Source organism: Rhinoderma darwinii, chromosome 9, assembly GCF_050947455.1.
Source record: "Rhinoderma darwinii isolate aRhiDar2 chromosome 9, aRhiDar2.hap1, whole genome shotgun sequence".
NCBI lineage: Eukaryota > Metazoa > Chordata > Amphibia > Anura > Rhinodermatidae > Rhinoderma > Rhinoderma darwinii.
In genome coordinates this window covers 61,264,797-61,285,676 of record NC_134695.1, presented here as the reverse complement: position 1 = coordinate 61,285,676, position 20,880 = coordinate 61,264,797, and the positions used below count along the sequence as shown (strand labels likewise).

At 44.2% G+C, this 20,880-nt stretch overlaps 1 protein-coding gene across 2 annotated transcripts in view; it reads right to left on the bottom strand.

The window, feature by feature from the left end:
• Window positions 1–16,980: 16,980 nt before the first annotated feature.
• AMBRA1 (autophagy and beclin 1 regulator 1) overlaps window positions 16,981–20,880 on the bottom strand; it is a 79,116-nt gene continuing 75,216 nt past the window's right edge. The window contains exons 18-19 of one of the 2 annotated variants that reach the window (XM_075837919.1): window positions 20,324–20,428; window positions 16,981–19,374 (exon numbers count right to left, since the gene is read on the bottom strand). In XM_075837919.1, coding sequence (XP_075694034.1) covers window positions 19,004–19,374; window positions 20,324–20,428 — 476 coding nt within the window. In that variant the 3' untranslated portion in view covers window positions 16,981–19,003. Of the gene's footprint in view, window positions 19,416–20,323; window positions 20,429–20,880 lie in introns of both variants that reach the window. The other variant, XM_075837920.1, reaches the window with a different exon arrangement.

Sequence of the window (20,880 nt, the reverse complement as noted above, 5' to 3'; positions counted from 1 at the left end):
ATTCTAATGTAAACTGTGTAATGCTGCTTTTCACCTGTGGTGGCGCTGCAGCGGAATCAAATACTTGCTAGGTGTCCTCACAGATTACAGCTGATTGCTGGTGGTGATCAGCTCTTTGTTGGGGGCCCTTCTTAAATACCTACTTTGGACAGCTTTTTATTTGTTTTTGTTTTTTAAAGAACCATCCCCACTAGCCGCAGCACGGCAGCCAAATTTTTTTTCATTACTGATGGATCTACAGGGCAGAATACAATTGTCTTTTTCTAGCCAAAGAACTCCAAACTGAGTGTCACGTTGGGTACGTGGACCCACTGGGCTGTACCGCCTTAACGGTACGGCAGCTGGCCAAAAGGACACAGGTAAAAGTCTATAGTTCGTATATGTGTAGCTGTGGTTGCTTCAGACAGTAGCGAGGCAGGCTCGGGAGGGACTTTGGCAGCAGGCAGACACCAGGCATGGTGTAACAGGACAGGCGTGGAACACAGCACGACTCCAACTCAATACGGTACTTGACCAGGATAGCACGGGATACAGGAACAGGAAACACTGGGAACTAGGAGACCATTTGCAGAGACAAACTAGGGTAATGACAACAACGCTCAGGCAATACAGGGAGGGGCAGAGCTCTTCTTATAGTCCAGGGTCCTCTGGGAGCAATCAGCTCAATCTCACACCTGGCTCCTTAAAGAGGCTCTGTCACCAGATTTTGCAACCCCTATCTGCTATTGCAGCAGATAGGCGCTGCAATGTAGATTACAGTAACGTTTTTATTTTAAAAAAACGAGCATTTTTGGCCAAGTTATGACCATTTTTGTAGTTATGCAAATGAGGCTTGCAAAAGTCCAAGTGGGTGTGTTTAAAAGTAAAAGTCCAAGTGGGTGTGTATTATGTGCGTACATCGGGGCGTTTTTAATACTTTCACTAGCTGGGCGCTCTGATGAGAAGTAACATCCTCTTCTCTTCAGAACGCCCAGCTTGTGACAGTGCAGATCTGTGACGTCACTCACAGGTCCTGCATCGTGACGGCCACATCGGCACCAGAGGCTACAGTTGATTCTGCAGCAGCATCAGCGTTTGCAGGTAAGTCGATCTTACCTGCAAACGCTGATGCTGCTGCAGAATCAACTGTAGCCTCTGCTGCCGATGTGGCCGTCACGATGCAGGACCTGTGAGTGACGTCACAGATCTGCACTGTCACAAGCTGGGCGTTCTGAAGAGAAGAGGATGTTACTTCTCTTCACAGCGCCCAGCTAGTAAAAGTATTAAAAACGCCCCGATGTACGCACCTAATACACGCCCACTTGGACTTTTACTTTTAAACACACCCACTTGGACTTTTGCAAGCCTCATTTGCATAATTACAAAAATGGTCATAACTTGGCCAAAAATGCTCGTTTTTTAAAAATAAAAACGTTACTGTAATCTACATTGCAGCGCCTATCTGCTGCAATAGCAGATAGGGGTTGCAAAATCTGGTGACAGAGCCTCTTTAAGGCTGAACGGAGTTCGCGAGCGCACCCTGGTGGTCACTGTGGAACAGGACGACCGCATGTGCAGACATCTCTGGAGAGAAGGGTGTCGACCGGATGGAAGGAGTTTGTGGTCAGCGACCACGGACGTTACACGGAGTTAATAGAAGATGGTTCCCATTCAGGATCTTCATTAACTAGCCGTAGGGGAGAGCAGCTACAAAGAGTGTCTCTCGCTCTCAGTAGGTGTAACTTTGCTCCAATGGAAAAGATCTGTAACGGACCCTCCAATTAGAGCCATATCTAGATTTTCCTTCACTTGGGGCAAAGATTTCGTTTGCTGCCCCATCCCTGTATCTAAGTGGGCAGTACTGGCCTCCCCATATAGGTCAGAGGGGCTTTTTAAACATCTTCACCCGCCATAGCTACGCCTCTGTTCGCTCTGGAAGAACCGGCATGTCTGCATTATACAAACAACTCATTGACTTCACCAGGAACTGTATAATACGTTGGTTCACTGGCACAAAGAATACACATTTGTCTAGTTTCTCAAATCGAGAGAAGATACATAAGTATTTAAGTTCACGGTTTCTCGAGAGTGGGCGTTAATATCTCACGTGCACATTATAAACTGATGTGAATCTTTTCCCAGACGGAGATGTGCCAGGCAATGAATACTGCGTCTGTAATAGAGCTAAAGCTTTCACGCCTAGAATTGGTGAAATTTATTACATAACTACTGAAGGAACTGCGAAGATCTCTAAACCATCGTTACAAGGTCATAAGATACAAAGGAAGGATCCAGACTCCCACATATATATATATTATGCCGCGCTACCAACACCGTATCCTATAACAGAGGGGAAAGATATTTATAAAGAGGGTAAGATTTGCCATTTATATACCGAAGGGTTTTTGTTCTCGGCATTGCTCCAATACAGCACTATTATTTTCCTACCAAAAACGTACAGGTCTGTGCAAGAAGGCGAAGTTAAACCTGCCGGTGGAACACTAAGAAAGGGGGGGGGGGGGGTAATGTTCTGTTCTTGGAATACCTGGAAAGATTTCAGGGCTCATTCAGACCAGAGTAATACTCATCCGTGTGCTGTCCGTTGAAATAATTGACATCGCACTGACCCATTCATTTCAATGGGGCTATTTGGACATGCGTGAGTTTTCACGCAGTGAGTGTCCGTTCCGTAAAACTCACTGCGTGTCCTATATTGATGTGTTTTTGCGCACCTGGTCACCCATTGAAGTCTATGGGCGCGTTAAAACAACGGACGACATCCGTGTTTCACGCATCAGTTACAAAAAAATGCAGAGAAAATAAAAAATAAAAAGTGCTTGCACGGACGTTAAAAACGCACGCCACACGCAAAGCACACGGATATGAACGGCAGGAAATACGGTGTTTTTTACGCACACAAATTGGACACACTTGTGTGAGTGTAGCCTTATCCCCATTTATTGATGGGGTCCTTTATGTATATTTTTGTGTCCGAGGATCAGATCGCTGCACACTCCAAAAAAAGGAAGACAAAAAATACGTCCCAATGTATTTTGTTGCAACAGCATTGGGATGCGTCATAATCCAAGCATATAGGGAGCAATTTAGACTGAAGCAAGATGTTGCATCAGTTTAGGCCTTAAATGGGTATTCTAGCCAAAAACATTCATACCCTATTCACGGGGTAGTTGATAAATGTTAAATCGGCAGAGGTCCGATCTGATGCTGGGACCCTCACTGATCGCTACAACCGGTGACCCTGGGCCCGCGTCTCCGCCAGATACATGACCTCCGCAAGGAGGAGTTTGACCTTAGACACAATCTTACGTTCCTCCGACCACAATCCAAGAAAACTCCACCTGTCCATTTTACTGGTCGATACCAATACAGACACATTAACATAATGCTCAAGTGAATTTGACCATCTAGGAGGTATGGGATGTCAAAGAAAGATCTTCATGGATCTGTACCCTCAAAGACAACAGACATTCGTTTGATCATAGGGGGGGAAGGAGGTCGGGGGCCATATTGTTTAGAACGCTCAGTAGTTGTCTGTATGTATCAGTGTGGGTGATGAGAAGAGAAAACAATTCTTCCTTGACTGCCAAATGACAAAACACATCAGAGCTGTCATCTCACCCCCCCATCAGTGAAATGAGCTGTCACCGCGCTCTAGGTGCCATCTCTTCCATCACAGCCAAAGAACAGTCTTATCTGAGAAAAGTCTACAAATTATTGTCAGCATTTTACAAGTCGTAATATCTTCAACCCACCCAAACCTCCTTCCTCGTCTCCATCCCCATCAAAAGTCTGCAGCACAAGGGAAGGATGAAGCAAAAATCTGAGTTCACAGTATTCCAGATTAGACAATGTCCGATTATTACAGTGTAAGGAATATCCGCAAGAAAAATCAGTTTGAGGGAATAAACCAAGACCCAAGTATGAAAAAAATGTTTTAAAAAAAAAAACTATCTACCGTTCTTGGTGTCAATCTAAATTTTTTTGTCATTTTGGGCTTCAAAAATGCACTTTATATCGATCATATTAAAGGGGTACTAGAGAGGAAGAAGTCTTGTTAAACTTACATTGAGAGTGGGTGACACCCTGGTACATGGTAGGAGCTACTATAGATATCTACGGGTGCTTCAAGCCTTTTTGTTGACGGAGGCAAAAACTAAAATGGCACCACCCCTCCTTCATGAATTGGAAGTAGGGTGAGTATAGGGATAAACTAAGTTCACACAGGACGGATACGCTGCGTAAAAGCGCACAAATTTTTTTTTCATACTTACCTGTAGCCATGGTGATGTGCCCCTCTGCCATCCTGCAGCCAATCACAGGCTGCAGCGGTCACATGGGATGAAAAAACATCATCCCAGGAGGCCGGCCTGGACAAAGAAGCACAGTATCATTTTTTTTTCCCCCGAGTTGCTATTTTTGCAGCGGAATCTGAGCTTTTCCGCCGCAAAAATGGCAACATCTGCTATTTGTTGCAGGTTTTACCTCCCTGTTGAATTCAATGGGGAAAACCTGCAAGAAAAACAGCGATTACGCAAATACAATTCACATGCTGTGGATTAAAAAAAACACACACCGAAACGCAGGTCAATCTCTGAGTGTTTTTTCTGATTATTTATGCAGCATGTGGATGAAATGTGTTCAAATCTCCTCCACCCTGCAGCTACTGTATTATGCTGCGGATTTTCCACAACGAAATCAGTTGTGGAGAATCCGCTGTATTTACGCTACGTGTAAACCCGGCCTATATCTGCCAAAATTCTGCTTCCTTGCAGTACGGAAGGAGCATTAAAGTTGTTCTCCCCTCTCCTTACAGATGGGGCAACCCTAAAATCTAGAGAACTCTTACTACTAAATATAGTCTACTATTTCCTCCCAAAGAGTTTATTTCGGAGACTGCAGATTTCAGGGGGAAATTTGCTATGTCAAAAACTTACATATACCTCTATGAAAATATCCTACGTCCTTGGAAAGAAACAAAAGTAAATAAATGATCCTATTCCCCTTTTCACTCAACCATTGAAACCATATTATAGCACATTATTTGAAGAAGTTCTTTTATAGTCCATCTACATTTTTTCGAAAAAAAACAAACAAAAAACATGCCTTTGGCATCGGTCATAAAAAAAAGTCAGCGTATGCTTGTTCTGTATAGCTGGGGGTGGGTCCTCCAGAATAATTTCATTTTGGGGGAGCACGAAACCCTTTGGAAAGGAAGGTTTAAAGGAACAGGAAATTCTGCAGATGATTGCTTGAGGGTACAGGAGGCCATGCTGGGGATGGCTCAAGGGGACAGGAAACTATCCTCAAGCCATTCCATGTATAGAGTAAGCGTTGCCTTGTACAACTTGAGGGCACACACCTATGCTGGGGGAGGCATGCGGGCACAAAATTCTGGAATGGCTCATGAGCATGAAATGCAATCACGAGGATGATTTAGGGCACTGGAAGCAGAGCAGGAACAACACGGGTGGAGATAGCTATGCGGAGGATGGCTTGAGGGCACACAAAACCTAATGGAGGAAAGCTCAGGTGAACAAGCATTGCAAGTCATTGAGGGTAGAGGAAGCAGGGGCGGGCATACCATGTAAAACCGCAGAGGGACCCCAGTGGGTAAAGGGGCCCACTAACACTTTGACATGAAATCTAATAAAAAGCAGCTTCTTACTGAGCGAATGACTAGGACTTAAAGGGGTTATGTGGGGACCGAAAATTATTAACAGTGCAGTCACTGCAGTATGTGATCCACTCGCTAATATACATTCCTGTCCCACGTCGCGGAGATTCTGAGAATTTCATAGATTTTTATAGCGCTGTCGGGGGGGGGGGGGGGAATCGGAAGTCTAGTTGCACAGTCTTCCTTGATGATACTAATCTGTGTCATGTGACCGGCCCTGCTGTACTCTATGTACAAGCAGTAGTACATGAATTACATGGAGTACAGCGGGGCGGTCACATGACGAAGATTCGTAGCGTCATCAAAGAAGACTGTGCAACTAGACTTCCGGTAAACGGCAGCGCTATAAAAGTCTATGGAGGGGGGTATGCTGGGGAACAAAAAAAACTGGACAGAATAAAATGCAATACAGAGAATGGCTGGAGGGCCCAAAGCTATACATGGAGTGGATAGCGGGCACAGGAAACTATGCTGAAGAAGGCTAGAGGGAACGCAAAGCTCGGATGACTGACAAGCACGAATCCCTAAGGAGAGGATAGAAGGGAACAGCATGCACGGCAAGTGATCGTTTGAAAGTACGGGGAGGCCATGCTGGGGAAGACTTGAAGGTAGAAGGTATAGTAGGAAAGGCTTGAGGGCAAACAAAGCTGGCACAGCTAAAGAGCAGGGAAAACAGCAATGGCCACATATGGGAGGATTCTTTTATCCCAAATACCTCGATTGTTTTTTTTACGTGTAACATGTAATATACGAGTTATTTTCCAACATAAATCACTGTCAGCTGGAGAAAAAAGAGCAACATCACAGCAGACAGAAGATCAAGAAAAACAGCACGCAGCTCTGGTACGTAGGTAGAACAAGGTGAGGGACAGCTGTCGGTGGATCAGGTACGCTCAGCGTAAATCAGCCCACGATCTGCTCTCCCTAATACTGCTCAAAGGGCGCAGATTGTCGCGGAGAGATTAAAGGGCTGCAGCTAACTTTCATGTTCACTGGGCTGTAGTAAGAAGAGTCACAGTCACATAATTGGGGACCTCACCACCAAGCAGACAACACACGGCTCCAGCCTGGCATCATTAGGATGAATGTCATACGACCTTACATTAACAAGAACATCCAATATTTAGGATGCAACTCAGCCAGTTGATGCACCATTCCTGGCGGATGGGGGGGGGATAAGGCAATTTTAGGCCTAATTTAGGCACTTTAAAAAAAAATAAAAAATCTCTATTCCTGCTTCAGTTTTGTCACCCTCGTCTCCGCGGAAGCCGGTTTGCGCTGGTAATCCTTCACATCTCTGTAACCTTTTCCCCCTGAAGAAAAAAAGATTTTTCAGCCTAATGAATTGAAGCCCGGAGAGGAAGGTGCAGAGGCACAGGGACAGCGAGAGCTTGTCAGCCGTATCTGCCAGGGAGATCTGAAGTCTCTGTGAAGAGCGATCGTGTTCTTCAAAAGAAAGAGCTGCTAATGAGAGCGTTTCCCAGCAAGCGCAGACAGTAAGACACCGGCTTGTTCAGCAAGAAACGCCGCTGCCACGTCTCCCGCAGAGAAGGGCACAGACAGGATTCAGGGGTAGGACCTAGTATAAATTAATACATACAGATGGCTATAGAGTCCAATGGACATGGAAAAGGTGTGGCCAAGACCAGAATTTTAAGTGCCCTCGTTGCCCAGGTCGGATTTCGATGCGTAATTCGCCTTCCATTGACTTCAATAGGAAATCCGCGTCTCGGTGCAGTTGAGCCGGGAAATTTTCTGCGTAGAAAAAGGTGCAGATTTTCACATGCTGATTCACCACACATGAAACGGAATATCCACGGCAGAAATCAGAGGAGAGATTTGGATTTCTGCCATAGATCCGTCAGTAAACACCGATCTGACTTGCCATATCTGAACGTAGCCCAAGGATAAATGCACCAGGGATGGATTTTCTGCTGAAAACTTACCCCACAAATCCGCACCAAATCGTGTGAATTTTGTTGTGGATCTTCCTGCCGATTCTAAAAAGCAGAAAAAAAAAAGGCTGTGTGCTTAAATCCGCAATGAAATGTATTGCTGCAGATTTTAGACTTTCCCACTGAAGTGAAAAAAACCGACATGCCGTGGATTTAAAAATTTGCATCACAAATTCTGCAGCGTATAGATGAGATTTGAGGAGATCTCATCCACTTGACCGCTACTGTATTGAGCTGCAGGTTTTCTTCATTCAAATCAGCACAGAAGATCCGTCCCATGTGCATTTACCCTTAAGTGACCAGAGGGTTTGTATGGCTTCGTGAAAAAATGACTGCTTTCTTTAAAATAAACAGCGCCACTCTCCTTTATAGGCCGTGTCTGGTATTGCCGATGAGTCTTATTCACTTGAACGGCGATGAGCTGCAATACCAGACACAACCTATTAGACAAGAGTGGTGCTATTTTAGGAAGAAAGCAGCCATCTTGTTAATATTGCATACAAGCCCATTAAGCATTTTGTCCATGAAATTTACTTAGAAAATTTTTATTCTTACATTTTAAACCCGAAACATTTTAATATATTTACAGAATTAATTCTACTCCTTGCCCATGTCACAGCTTCCCGGTGAGGACTGTGATGATTCGAAAAATGTTCAGCTATCCTCTGTCCACGGCAGCTTAAAGGGGTTGTCCAGATTAGTAAACACATTTTCATACACATTATTAGGGAATTCTGAGTTAATAGACCTCTGCTTAGGATTCTCATCTTGTGGCCAAAGTGGAGAGCGGTTAGAAAGAGCATTTCTCTCTCTGGAGGACCTGTCCTGCATTACACAGACAACCCATTGATATGAATAGGCACTGTGTAGTACTGAATTTCTCCTGAGGTGGTGCTGCAGGGAAATTGAACACTTACTGCCAGGTTTCCCAACAGTTTATAGCTGATCGCTGGGGATCCCACAAGGGGAGACTTTGTGATCAGTTAATTATGAAGGGACCCTTCTAACAAGTAGGGCTTGTCCAAAGCAGAGAAACCCTTTAAGAGACTATATAATTAGCATTTCGCAGAAAGCCCTAAGTTTTGAGGACAAGGTAAAACAGTCTACGGTTGAGCACCTATTTTTTTTTTATAGGAGGGCAATTCCCTGCATGTCTCCACAGCTGCCTGCCCAGGAGAGAATACTATGCTGGACATACTGCTTGCTCCCACGATATCAGGGTTTCTTATCCAAAGCAAATAACGTAAGATTGCCTAGTCCCCTTTAAAGGAGTAGGTTATTTGTTAGAGAGGCATTAGGATACATAAGTTAAAGAGGCTCTGTCACCAGATTTTGCAACCCCTATCTGCTATTGCAGCAGATCGGCGCTGCAATGTAGATTACAGTAACGTTTTTATTTTTAAAAAACGAGTATTTTTGGCCAAGTTATGACCATTTTTGTATTTATGTAAATGAGGCTTTCTAAAGTCCAAGTGGGCGTGTTTAAAAGTAAAAGTCCAAGTGGGCGTGTTTAAAGTATAAGTCCATCTGGGCGTGTATTATGTGCGTACATCGGGGCGTTTTTACTTCTTTTACTAGCTGGGCGTTCTGACGAGAAGTATCATCCACTTCTCTTCAGAACGCCCAGCTTCTGGCAGTGCAGACACAGCGTGTTCTCGAGAGATCACGCTGTGACGTCACTCACTTCCTGCCCCAGGTCCTGCATCGTGTCGGACGAGCGAGGACACATCGACACCAGAGGCTACAGTTGATTCTGCAGCAGCATCGGCGTTTGCAGGTAAGTCGATGTAGCTACTTACCTGCAAACGCTGATGCTGCTGCAGAATCAACTGTAGCCTCTGGTGCCGATGTGGCCGACACGATGCAGGACCTGGGGCAGGAAGTGAGTGACGTCACAGCGTGATCTCTCGAGAACACGGCTGTGTCTGCACTGCCAGAAGCTGGGTGGTAACGAACAGAAGTGGATGATGCTGATTCATACAGCATCATACACTCCCATTCCTAACGCCCAGCTAGTAAAAGAAGTAAAAACGCCCCGATGTAACACATAATACACGCCCAGTTGTACTTTTACTTTTAAACACGCCCAGTTGTACTTTTGCAAGCCTCATTTGCATAAATACAAAAATGGTCATAACTTGGCCAAAAATGCTCGTTTTTAAAAATAAAAACGTTACTGTAATCTACATTGCAGCGCCTATCTGCTGCAATATCAGATAGGGGCTGCAAAATCTGGTGACAGAGCCTCTTTAAATGTTTTATCAAAGGCTGTATACGCCTTTGCAAACATTTTTTTTTATTGCTCCAATGCATTTAACAAAAAATAAACCACCATTTTAAAGGACCGTATAGATAGATATAAAAAGTCACTTACCATTTTATGTCTCCATGGTTCCAGACTACAAACAAACCCTATGTAGTCAGATCCTGTAGTCATCACCAAGCTTTACTAGAGTCCTGAAAGGGATATCTTCCCAGTTATGTAGGGCAGCAGGTGTCAAATGGTCATGCAATAGGCTAGCAAAGCCAGTGGCAAATTCTGCAACAACTAAAATGCCGGCCATATTGGTAGTCATTCAGCTTGCTGAGACCTAGACGGCCATACATATTACATAACGAACAGCTCTCTCTCTCTCTCCCAACTCACCCATAACTTGGCTGATCCAAGCATGCATGTTTGTTTCAATGGATAGAGTAAGGCTTCCTTTAAAACGTTTTCCAGTATATAACATTGATGGCGTATATCTTTAGGATAGGCCATCAATGTATGATCGGTGGGTGGGGGGGGGGTCTCATCCTGGGGACCCCCACAATGAAGTAACAACGCTGTACAGTGACATGCATACAAATGTGGCTGAGCACGGTACTGCAGCTCAGTCCATTCTAGTGAATAAAACTGAGCACGTTTGAGCTCCAGTATCAGACAGAGCCACACTTGCATGGATGACGCTTTGCCATGTACTTCAGTGAAGAGGCTGTGGCCTTGTACTACTGATCGGTGGGGGTTATGTATATGGGAGCCCCACTGATCATACATTGATTGGGGCCCCCAATCAATTGTCAGAATGTGGAAATTCTGTCGAAATGTGGAAATTCTAGCTACTGCTCTACTTCCATATTATTTACCGCGAGAATTTTCAGTCGTTGTGGGGATATGTGTTTATTTTCCACCGTCCAGAAATGGGGCTGTAGATTGTGAGGTTGTCGGATGATGTGTCGCTGCTTTAGACAAAATACCCTGGCAGTCTAATAATAATTTCTGGAGATTTTAACCAGGTAGCGGTTAGTTCTATATTGCCAAAATATGAACAGTACATAAAGTGCCCGAGGGGTGAATAAATTGGATCTTCTTATGTTTGCTCATGTAGGAGGGGCTTCTACTTCAGTGGCATTACCTCCTCTTGTTAGATCGGATCATAATTTGGTTCTGTTATGCCCGACATAAACCGCTGGTTTTGAGAAATAAAATTAAAACAAAGAATGTTCAGATTTGGAGTAGAGAAGTGGAGGATAAACTCCAAGCGCGTTTCGAATCAACAGAGTGGGACTTACTGTTAAATTCGGAGCGGGGGAATATTAATGATGCCGTAGATGTGATAACAGAATATATTAAAATTCTGCACTGATAATATTGTAATCAATATATAGACTCCAAACTGATTTGTAACAAGGGCTGGGAACTGTTTAAACCACAACCGTCCCCCCATATCATCTAGGCAGCTCCATGATAATCCATATACCACAAAGAAACCAATCAGAGCTTTTATCGCCAATGTATATATAAAAGTTAAAATCTTTATTACACAAACACTGTACATAGTTAAAATAACATAAAGACACAACTCTAGTATAACAAGCGGAGACCGCACCAAGTATTGTTACTACCTATCATCCAAGGGTAGCTACATGACTATTTCAGTCTACATCCCCCTGAGGAAGCACTACGTGGCGAAACGCGCGTCGGGGTTCATGCAGCGGAGCAGACACCACCTGTCTATATCTATTTGATTCTACCTATGGGTAAGCCTGTGTCTTAGCAGTCTTGTCTTGATTCAATCACGATCTACTATGATATGTATTGCACCCTTCCCTACTCATAACCATTTACCTATGGAGACATTGTTCTCTCTTCTTTCTTACTTCTGAGTAATGGTGTATTACTGTTAAGCATCTGATTCAGAGTTAACATATTTAAATAGTCATGTAGCTACCCTTGGATGTTAGGTAGTAACAATACTTGGTGCGGTCTCCGCTTGTTATACTAGAGTTGTGTCTTTATGTTATTTTAACTATGTACAGTGTTTGTGTAATAAAGATTTAAACTTTTATATATACATTGGCGATAAAGGCTCTTATTTGTTTCTTTGTGGTATACTGATAATATTGTACCCACTAAAAAAAAGTGAAGTGCTACCCGAATAATAAACCATAGATTAGTAAGGAAATAAAGGAGGTATTGAATAGGAAAAAATATGCTTTTAAATTACACGATGAAGTGATTAGGAATGTTCAGAAGGAATTAAAATTGAAACTCAGAAAGTAGGGAGTCGTATAGAAAGAAATTGGAGAAAACGTTGTCAGCTAACGATCTGAGAGAGGTACGGGCTGGTATGAAGAAAATCACGGGACTGAAATCTAAGTGTAGCAATGCGGAGGGTAACATTGAACGTGCAAATTAATTAAATGTCTATGTTAGATTTAATGAGGGACGTGAGGAAGAGTGCAGAATAGTACAGGGGCCCGTAACTGGAACGTCGGGAGGTGATTGGTTTGGAAATGTAGGGGGTTACACTGCCGCTAGTAGGTGACCCAAGAGAGGTTGTCAGAGAATTAAGAGGATTGTGTGTTAATAAGGTGGCGGGACCAGATGGAATCGGCACACGGGTCTTGAAAATATGTGCCAGCCAGTTGGGAGATGTATTATCTAAATAATTTGAGAATTGATGAAGATTTTACCTTTATTGTGGAAAACTTCTTGGATTGTGCCAGTGCCGAAAAAGAGTAATCTGGGGGAATTAAAGGATTATCGTTCCACGTTATGAAGGTCTTTGAGCGTTTGGTTCCGTCGCACCTGTCTACAGTGGTGGGCGAGCATCTTGATCCATTACAATTTGCTTATCGTCGAGATCTGGGGGTTGTGGACGCAGTGATTTACCTTCTGCAGCGAGTGTATTCCCATTTAGAGGGGCAGGGAAATGGTCAGGATAAGGCCCCATGCACACGACCGTGTTTTTGCGTCCGCAATTCCCCCGCAAATCCACGGGAGAATTGCGGACCCATTCATTTCTATGGGCCCATACACACTATCCGTGTTTTCACGGGTCTCCGCATGTCCGCAAATCCGTGCCGCAGAAACTCAGGACATGTCTTATTACGGGCCGCAAATTGGATGCGGACATGCCCATAGAAGTCAATGGGCCCGTGGAAATTGCGGATACACCTCCGTGTGTCATCCGCAGTTTGCGGATTTGCGGAAATGTTGCTAGGCGACCACCGGGAATGAGTTCTGTCGTCATCCTGTTTTACCTAGGCTTTTTATTTTTCATCCGCATTTTGCAGATTACATACGGATGAACTGCGGAGGACATTTCACGGAACACGGTCCTGGAATTTGCGGACCAGAAAAACACTACGGTCGTGTGCATGAGGCCTAACATTCTTGGACTTTTCAAGTGCTTTTAATATGATTCAACCAGGTGTGTTGCGAGACAAAATGATGTTATGGGGGGTTTGGATCATATGATTGTTGAGTGGGTATTTAGTTATAGAACTTTTAGGCCACAAAGTGTTCGTTTAGGGTCATGTATGTCAGAAACCCTTCTAAGTCACGTGGGAGCACCGCAAGGCACTGTTTTAGCGCAGTTTCTTTTTTTTATTATATACTTCGGATTATAGAAAGAATTCAACTACATGACACTTACAAAAATACTCGGATGATTCGGTGGCGGTTGGGTGTATTGTAAAAGGTGACGATCACGAGTACAGGGAGCGAAGTTCTGCGCTTGGTCGAAGGGAAATTGTTCAGTGCTGAATGTAGGGAAAACAAAAGAGATGATAATGGATTTCTGTAAAAGGGAAAAGGAACCGGAGAGGACTCAAATTAGTGGTCAAATGGTGTCAAGAGTAGCTGGTTATAAATACTTGGGAGTGTACCTGGACCATAAATTGGACTGGAGGCGAAATTGTGATGTGTTCTACAAAAAGGGATGTAGCCGTCTGTAGTTTTTGCGCCAATTGAGATCTTTTAATGTGTGCACAACTACGTTACCGATGTTTTATAAATCGGTTGTGGAAAGTGCTTGCGGTGGCGTGCTGGTATGGCAATGTGAGTTTATGGATATTAATAAATTAAACAAGTTAATCAAGAAGGCAAGTAGTGTTATTGGACGCAAAGTGGATCCAGTTAGTGTGTTGGCGGATAAACTGATGATTTTAAAAAAAGTTTAGGAAAATAATCTTGTCCGGAACATCCACTGTTTAAGGGCGGATTTACAGGAGCGTGTATTACATCCGTGCAACGTGCGTGACTCGCGCAACAGAAGTCAAAATTATGATTGAAAATAGAAAAAGCACCACGTGCTTTTCTGTTTACAAACATACAGTGTCATAATGACGGCGGCTGCGCGAAAATCACGCAGCCGCGCGTCATATGCTGCTGACACACGGAGCTGTTAAGTGCCTTTTGCGCACGCAAAACTCCGCTTTTTTTGTGCACGCAAAACGCACACGCTAGTGTAAATCCGGCCTAAGTTCGTGAATGCTCAGCGGAGTACATTCAGTAAACGATACAATCAATTGAGGTGTTCCAAAGATAGATACAGAAAGTATTTTTTGCCCGCTGCTATATTTCTATTTAATGGTAGTTTACAATAAGGCGTTTGGATTTGTGATGTGATCTTAATTGTATTTTTTTTTTATGGAACTAAAGGGCCAGTCCACACCGAGTTTGACACGGAAAACGCGCCAAAAAACAGTCGATTTCAAATGGGAGGCGGAGGCGTTTTTTTCCCCGCAAGGGGAAAATAGGGCTCGCGGGAAAAAGGGACATGCCCCATCTTCGGGCGTTTACGCTTCTAACCTCCCACTGACATCAATGGGAGGCAGAGAAAGCGTATATGGCGGCGTTTTTTGCCTGCCGCGCTCAATGGCCGTGGGTAAAAAACGCAGCGAAAAATCGGCGTGCAGGCAGAGCAAAATCTGCCTCAAAATTCCAAACGGAATTTTGAGGCAGATTTTCTGCCTGCAAAAAACTCTGTGTGAACCCGGCCTAAACGTGTTGTATTTTATGTATGACAAGTGTTCATTTTATTGTTTTTAACTTTTTTTCGGAGCAATTCGAGGATCAATAAAGTCTATCTTATCTATCCTAAGAATAGGCCATCAATGTTATATTCTAGAAAACTATTTCAATAATCAGCTCTTCTCTAAAATTAGCAGGTTCGGCCAATTTTCATATATGTGGAAAGTTTAAGAGACTATGAATAGAATTACAGTAGGGAAACTTTTATATATACTGAATATTTTTTTTTAAAAATTCAATTGTTTTGACAGGCCAAAAAATCCTCCCAAGCGCAACCTAATCTTATGAAAATGTAAAAATGTGTGAATATTTTTGTTTGGGTCTTAATTATGAAAATATATTAAGCTCCCAGGATAATATGCAACACTCCTGTTACCACCAAGGGACAGAGCACATGAACCAACAGCTTGTATAGGGACAATGAGCAGGTGATTAATGGGGCCGAGTGGACCTACCCCCCAAAAAGGCACATCATCCTCATAGCAGGAATCTTCAGCAGGCAGTAATACATCACCTGGATTTACCGCCACTCATTTTTTCTGGTCGTAGCAAATACAGCACAATCCTGTCCCCCAACTCCGGTCCGAATTAAGACCTGATGTAACTTGCAGAGTAGTAGACCTTATAGTGGTCAGTTATAGACTTCGATACTTACGTTAGTACCTCTTTAATAATCTGTGCCTAGTAATGCGGGAGATCTACAAGAATCAAAGCCGGGCACTGGTGGGTATATACACCGAAAGGGTACAAGTAGAGTTAAGCTGACCAGAGACTTTAAACAATTTTGACTTTGTGCCTTTTATGTTTTTAATTATTATTAAAAAAACAAAAACCTACATCTGTAGATAAACGGACACTACAGGGAAGAACGACGCCTCATGCACATGACCGTTGTGCCACTCGGGCTGTTTTTTGACGGCATCCGAGTGGCACCCGATAGTCTTCACGGACCCATTCACTTTATCGGGATTCATGAAAAATGGTCAGAGTCTTCGATCCGAGGAAAGATAGAACATGTCCTATCTTTCATCAGATCACGGACGGGACTCGGACGTGTGCATGAGGCGTTAGAAACATAATACAATTGACATTGGGGGAGATTTACTGTGCCAGAACGATAACAAATAGTGGCAAAAAAATAGAGTATTTGCCATGTGCAAAATTTATGGTGTTTTAGACACTTTTTACGTCTAACTAGAAAAGGGAGCACAACTAAGAAGAGACTTAAAATGTGCCAAATGTAGTGTGAGTGAGTGAGTGAGTGAGTGAGTGTGTCATGAGGAAAAGTATCCAACATATCAAGCTATATTTGTCAGGTCGGGTGTACCATGTTGATCAATTTGGCACAATTTTTTATAACATTTTCCCCACTTCGTGGTAAGCCCAAAAGACCAAGATCCACATTCAAAATAAAGGAGGATCTGAAGGAGTTAAAAAACTTTGCTCTCTTGCAAACGTTGACTATCTTGGTGTCTGCTACCTTTTCAGAGGATTGCTGATAATCGGTGAACACTATCCTTGTGTTCAAAGTTCCCTTCTACTCGTTCATGCCATCTGCCCAGTATGCCGCCTTGTGCCTGTCAATCATTGCCCTTGATGTGCCCATTTGAACAGGAATTCTGATCAGAAGGTTTGTCTTTCTGGTAACTGGCAGAAGGGACGATGATGGAAGCGTTATCTTGTAAACCTCCTGAAAAATGAAAAGCAGATAGCTGTTGTGACGAGGGTTACCGTCGCCTGCATCAGTCGCCCCCATTCTGCCAGATGTCTCAGCGGAGACCAATTATCGAGGCTCAACAGGCCAGCAAACAAGCCAGTATCTTGTGGGCCAAAGATGTGAATAACTCCATCAGAAGGCTGGAACAAGAAGCCAATTAAAACAAGGCATCTGGTCATGTAACGACGGCGGGGTGACATCTGACAAGTCACTGGTGAACAAAGAGCAACTCCCGCGATCTCTATTTAACCTGTTAAACGCAGGTTTCGAACACACTTCATATGCGATAGGTGCCCCTCTACCCCCAAAAAAATAATACTCGAGACACAGAAAATTCCGTTGGTGTCACAGGGTTTACTGGCGCAATGCTCTGCAGATTCAACAATTGTTACATGGATAGAGAGAGTCATGCCCTAAAGGTCACAATGGGTTATTGGAATGATGCTTTGCACAGCACCGCGAAAAAAAAAAAAGTGTTACACATAAGAGCAAACCAACCAAGCATTACAGATTACTGGAGCGGCTCGGCTCTGTAATTCTTATAATGTTACAGCGGGGGACTGGAGTGATGCTCTGCGGTTTTGACTGATACAGGGGATGGTGTGTACAAGGTACTGACGCAGTGTTCGCCAGTACTCGCTAATACAGAATACATCGGAATATGCTCGGCCGTTGAGATTAATGATCAAACAGGACTAAAAGCGAGGCTCTACAATAGTTAGTAGTGATGAAGCTAGTACTGTGGCCAATGCTTAGCAGTAATGTAAAATAAAGCCGTGGGAGCGCTGGTATGTGGCAGATATGTGGGCACTGATCAGCGGGTGCTTTAGCGGCCTCCACTGGAGGTGAGGATGACAGAACGAGAAGGGAACAGCTTTAGGTAACCGGTCCCCACTATCTTGATATGTGCATCCTGCCATCCAGCGCTCACAAGCGCCCCTTGTGCCCATCGCAGGCAGTGAAGATGGGCAGACGTAGCACAGGCTGAACGAATTTAAAAACCCCCCAAAAAATAAAAAAAGTAGGGATGGCTACCAGCAGCATCTTAATGCAATAAACTCAAATGTTTGCTTTAGTATTTGTCATGCAAGAGCTTTAATAGGAAACCCGGCCCCTCCTGTAACATTCACGTTTAATACTGTCAATATCTATTTGCAGCTCAAGAGACAAGCACTTGCCAAGAGTGTGCTTAGTGGGTATAAGCGTCTGATTGAGCTTGCCCAAGTGTCAGACATACGAGGAACTAGTTAAACGTGGCAGCCGTTGACGTTAACCTTAGGTCGCTGCCAAATCGGGTGGTCGGACCGGTCAGCGGCAGGGCAAGGGTTAACGCCAGAACTGCGCTAACTGGCATTTGGCAAGGAGGATGTGGGCTGACAAATTCAAACAAGGCGCAAGGGCGAGGGGGGAGATGTGGGCACACTTCATCCAATATAATCAGACACACACATTGCAGACTGATCGCATACAAAAAGGGGCACAGGAGCTGGTTTAGAACTGCAGGAGACACGGGTCACATTTGCAAAAATAGTTTAAAAAAAACGAAAAAAAAATAAATGAAAATAAGCAGGTCTGAGAAGTGTAACCGCAGCATCGTTGTGAACCTATTTGGCAAACCACAAAAATCGGCCTAGTGAAGGGGCCAATAATGGGGTTCGTGACCACGGCAAGAGAATGACTTGAGTACTTACTGGACGTCTCTGCGGCGTCATTGCCGGTGTGCGTGGTGGAGCAATCAGATGGTCAGCTGATCACAGAATGAGCAGCGTGACCTCACGGCGTCATATAAGGTGCCGAGCACCCGGACGCACGTGCCTGGTACGGAGGAGAGGCTATTTACAGGCCCCAGGCGTCCCTGTAGTGCATGCATCCCCCTCCTTGAACTTCAGTCAAAGCAAGAAGGGCAGTAACAGTCTCATAGCAGCTCCTCGCAGAAGACAGGGGGGGAGAGATTAGTGCTATTTCCCCTGCCATGATCAATAAACCTTTGGAAACCAATAAAAATTAAAATAGGGACTTGATGGATTCTACTCATCTTGAAGTTCATCTTCAAGGGCGAAAAGGGAAAAAGTACAAGACTAGAACCCTTCATAAAAGGGCGTTCGAGAGACGTCTCCTCTTTGCTAAACAAAGAAGATTTGGGAAGAGAAGGGGCAGTGTGAGAAAGGCCAGCTGCAATTTTATACTTCTCATCCTAAGCTCTGCGCCCCCCTCCACTCACCGGAGGGTCAGGTCTCAAATAGGATTCCTCTCCAAGTCTATAGCACCATAGTCCACAGCTTGAGAGTCCCCACCGTGAGCAAGGTGTGGGAATCAGTCTGTCCTTACAGCGGTACCAGGTTGGCATTGCCACGTCTCTACCTCTCCACGCCAGGAAGGATGCCGCTGCTCGGACGCTGCATGCCAAGCTCTTCAGAATTGTTGTTTGTGAACGGCACGGGCTCCGTGAGCAGGGGCCGGCTTGTCAGCTGGGGAGAAAGACGTCGGTCCAGCTCGGCTACAGTTTCTCTAGAAGTGGAGGGTTGCGGAGAGCGTGGGGTTGGGTTGCGGGAAGAAGGGTCGGTGGATGTTTGCGAGCTACGGTGTATTCGGTGGCTCACGATGATATTATTGCCGAAACCTCCCATCGATGCCATAGTGGTGCTCTGCTCCCTCTGGACCACTGCCGTCATCCCTCCTTCTGCCATAAGTCGTTGGATTCTGCTCAGAGCGTCCTCCTGACCCTCTCCTGTCGGACATGAAGGGGCACAGTGTGAGGGAAGAGAAGGGCTGTAGCATAATAGAGAGAGAAGCATAAAAAGGGCCGGTATAAGAGGTTATATTCTGAAGACAACATGTAACAGGTTGGGGGAAATTACTCGTCGGGTATTACTAAAACTGTACATGTAAAATAGGGCCGGGAGGTCACCAGTAAATGTAAATCTATGAGGTGTCAGGTTAACAAGGTCTTCATCATTATAGTTTCTGGGAAAGGTGGGTGAAAACCAAGATCTCTGCTAAAGAAGTGGTCATCCAGCTTTCCAAGACTCCTGAAAGGCAGCTCTGCCTATATATGCAGTCCTATATAAACAGATTTATCATTCAGGAGTCTTTAAAAAAAAAAGCGGTGTGAAATCCCTTGGGGGAGCAGTAAAAGTAGCATTAGTTGATATCCAGCTTTCCCAGAAACAAATAACAAAAAAAAGGTGGAATAAAATTCCTAAAGAGGACCGGTCACCCTCCTGACATGTCTAGTATAACTATGCTGGAGAAGCTTTTTTTTTTTTTTTTTTTTTAAACTCCGCATTGTGCAATTCCTCTGTTGTTCCTACTGGAAATGTATGAATTGGCAGCTGGGTGTTACAATTCCACTGTTAGCACTGATTGGACAGTCAGACTGTGTAGGGACACACCCCATTAACCAGGGGAATGGTAGCACCCAATTGTCAATGTATTCCTACATTTCCAAGAGGAATAACTGAGGACCGGCACAATGCAGAGTTCTAAGGGGAAAAAAATGCTCCAGAATTTTTATTTCACGGGGAATACAATTATTTACTAAAACAGACATGTCAGGAGAGGCGACAGCTCCCACATGACATATTGAGATCTTCTATTTACTGGTGATTTCTTTTTATATTACATTTTTTCTTCATTTTAGGAGGGGAACTGCTTTTTACGTTACCCAATTATCTCACCTGAGCCGGACCCCTCGGCAGACTCCAGATTTCCTTCTTGAGACTCTGCTGCGGTTCCTGCGCCCTCAGAACTGGACTGTGCCGCTTGCTCGTTACTGGAGCCGGCTGGAAAAGACCAAATAAAAATAGAAGGGATCACAGACTGCGCCGCACATCAAACTCTGCTGACTTTACAGAGCAGCGATGAGTAAGTGTTGGCTGGCACTTAGACTTTATCTATGCTCAGCGTGACCAATCAAGTTACAATGGCCTCCGTGTAAAACACTTTCAACATACAATGCTGCAGACCGGGCCAATTTTCGGTGCATGTGATTGGCTGAAAAATCTACTTAAAGGGTTACTAACATCTAAAAAAAAAAAAAAAGGTGGCATATCGCTAGCATATGCCATCACTTAATGACCGGTCCAACCACTGGGACTCCCACCGATCCTGAAAATAAGGGCCCACAACACCCCTTCATTGTTTTTCCCCGTGCACCTGCTCATAGCAGGTATAGATTTGCTTTTCTGTCGCATCAACAGCCAAAAAGGACTCCAAATATATTAAGAAGTGCACA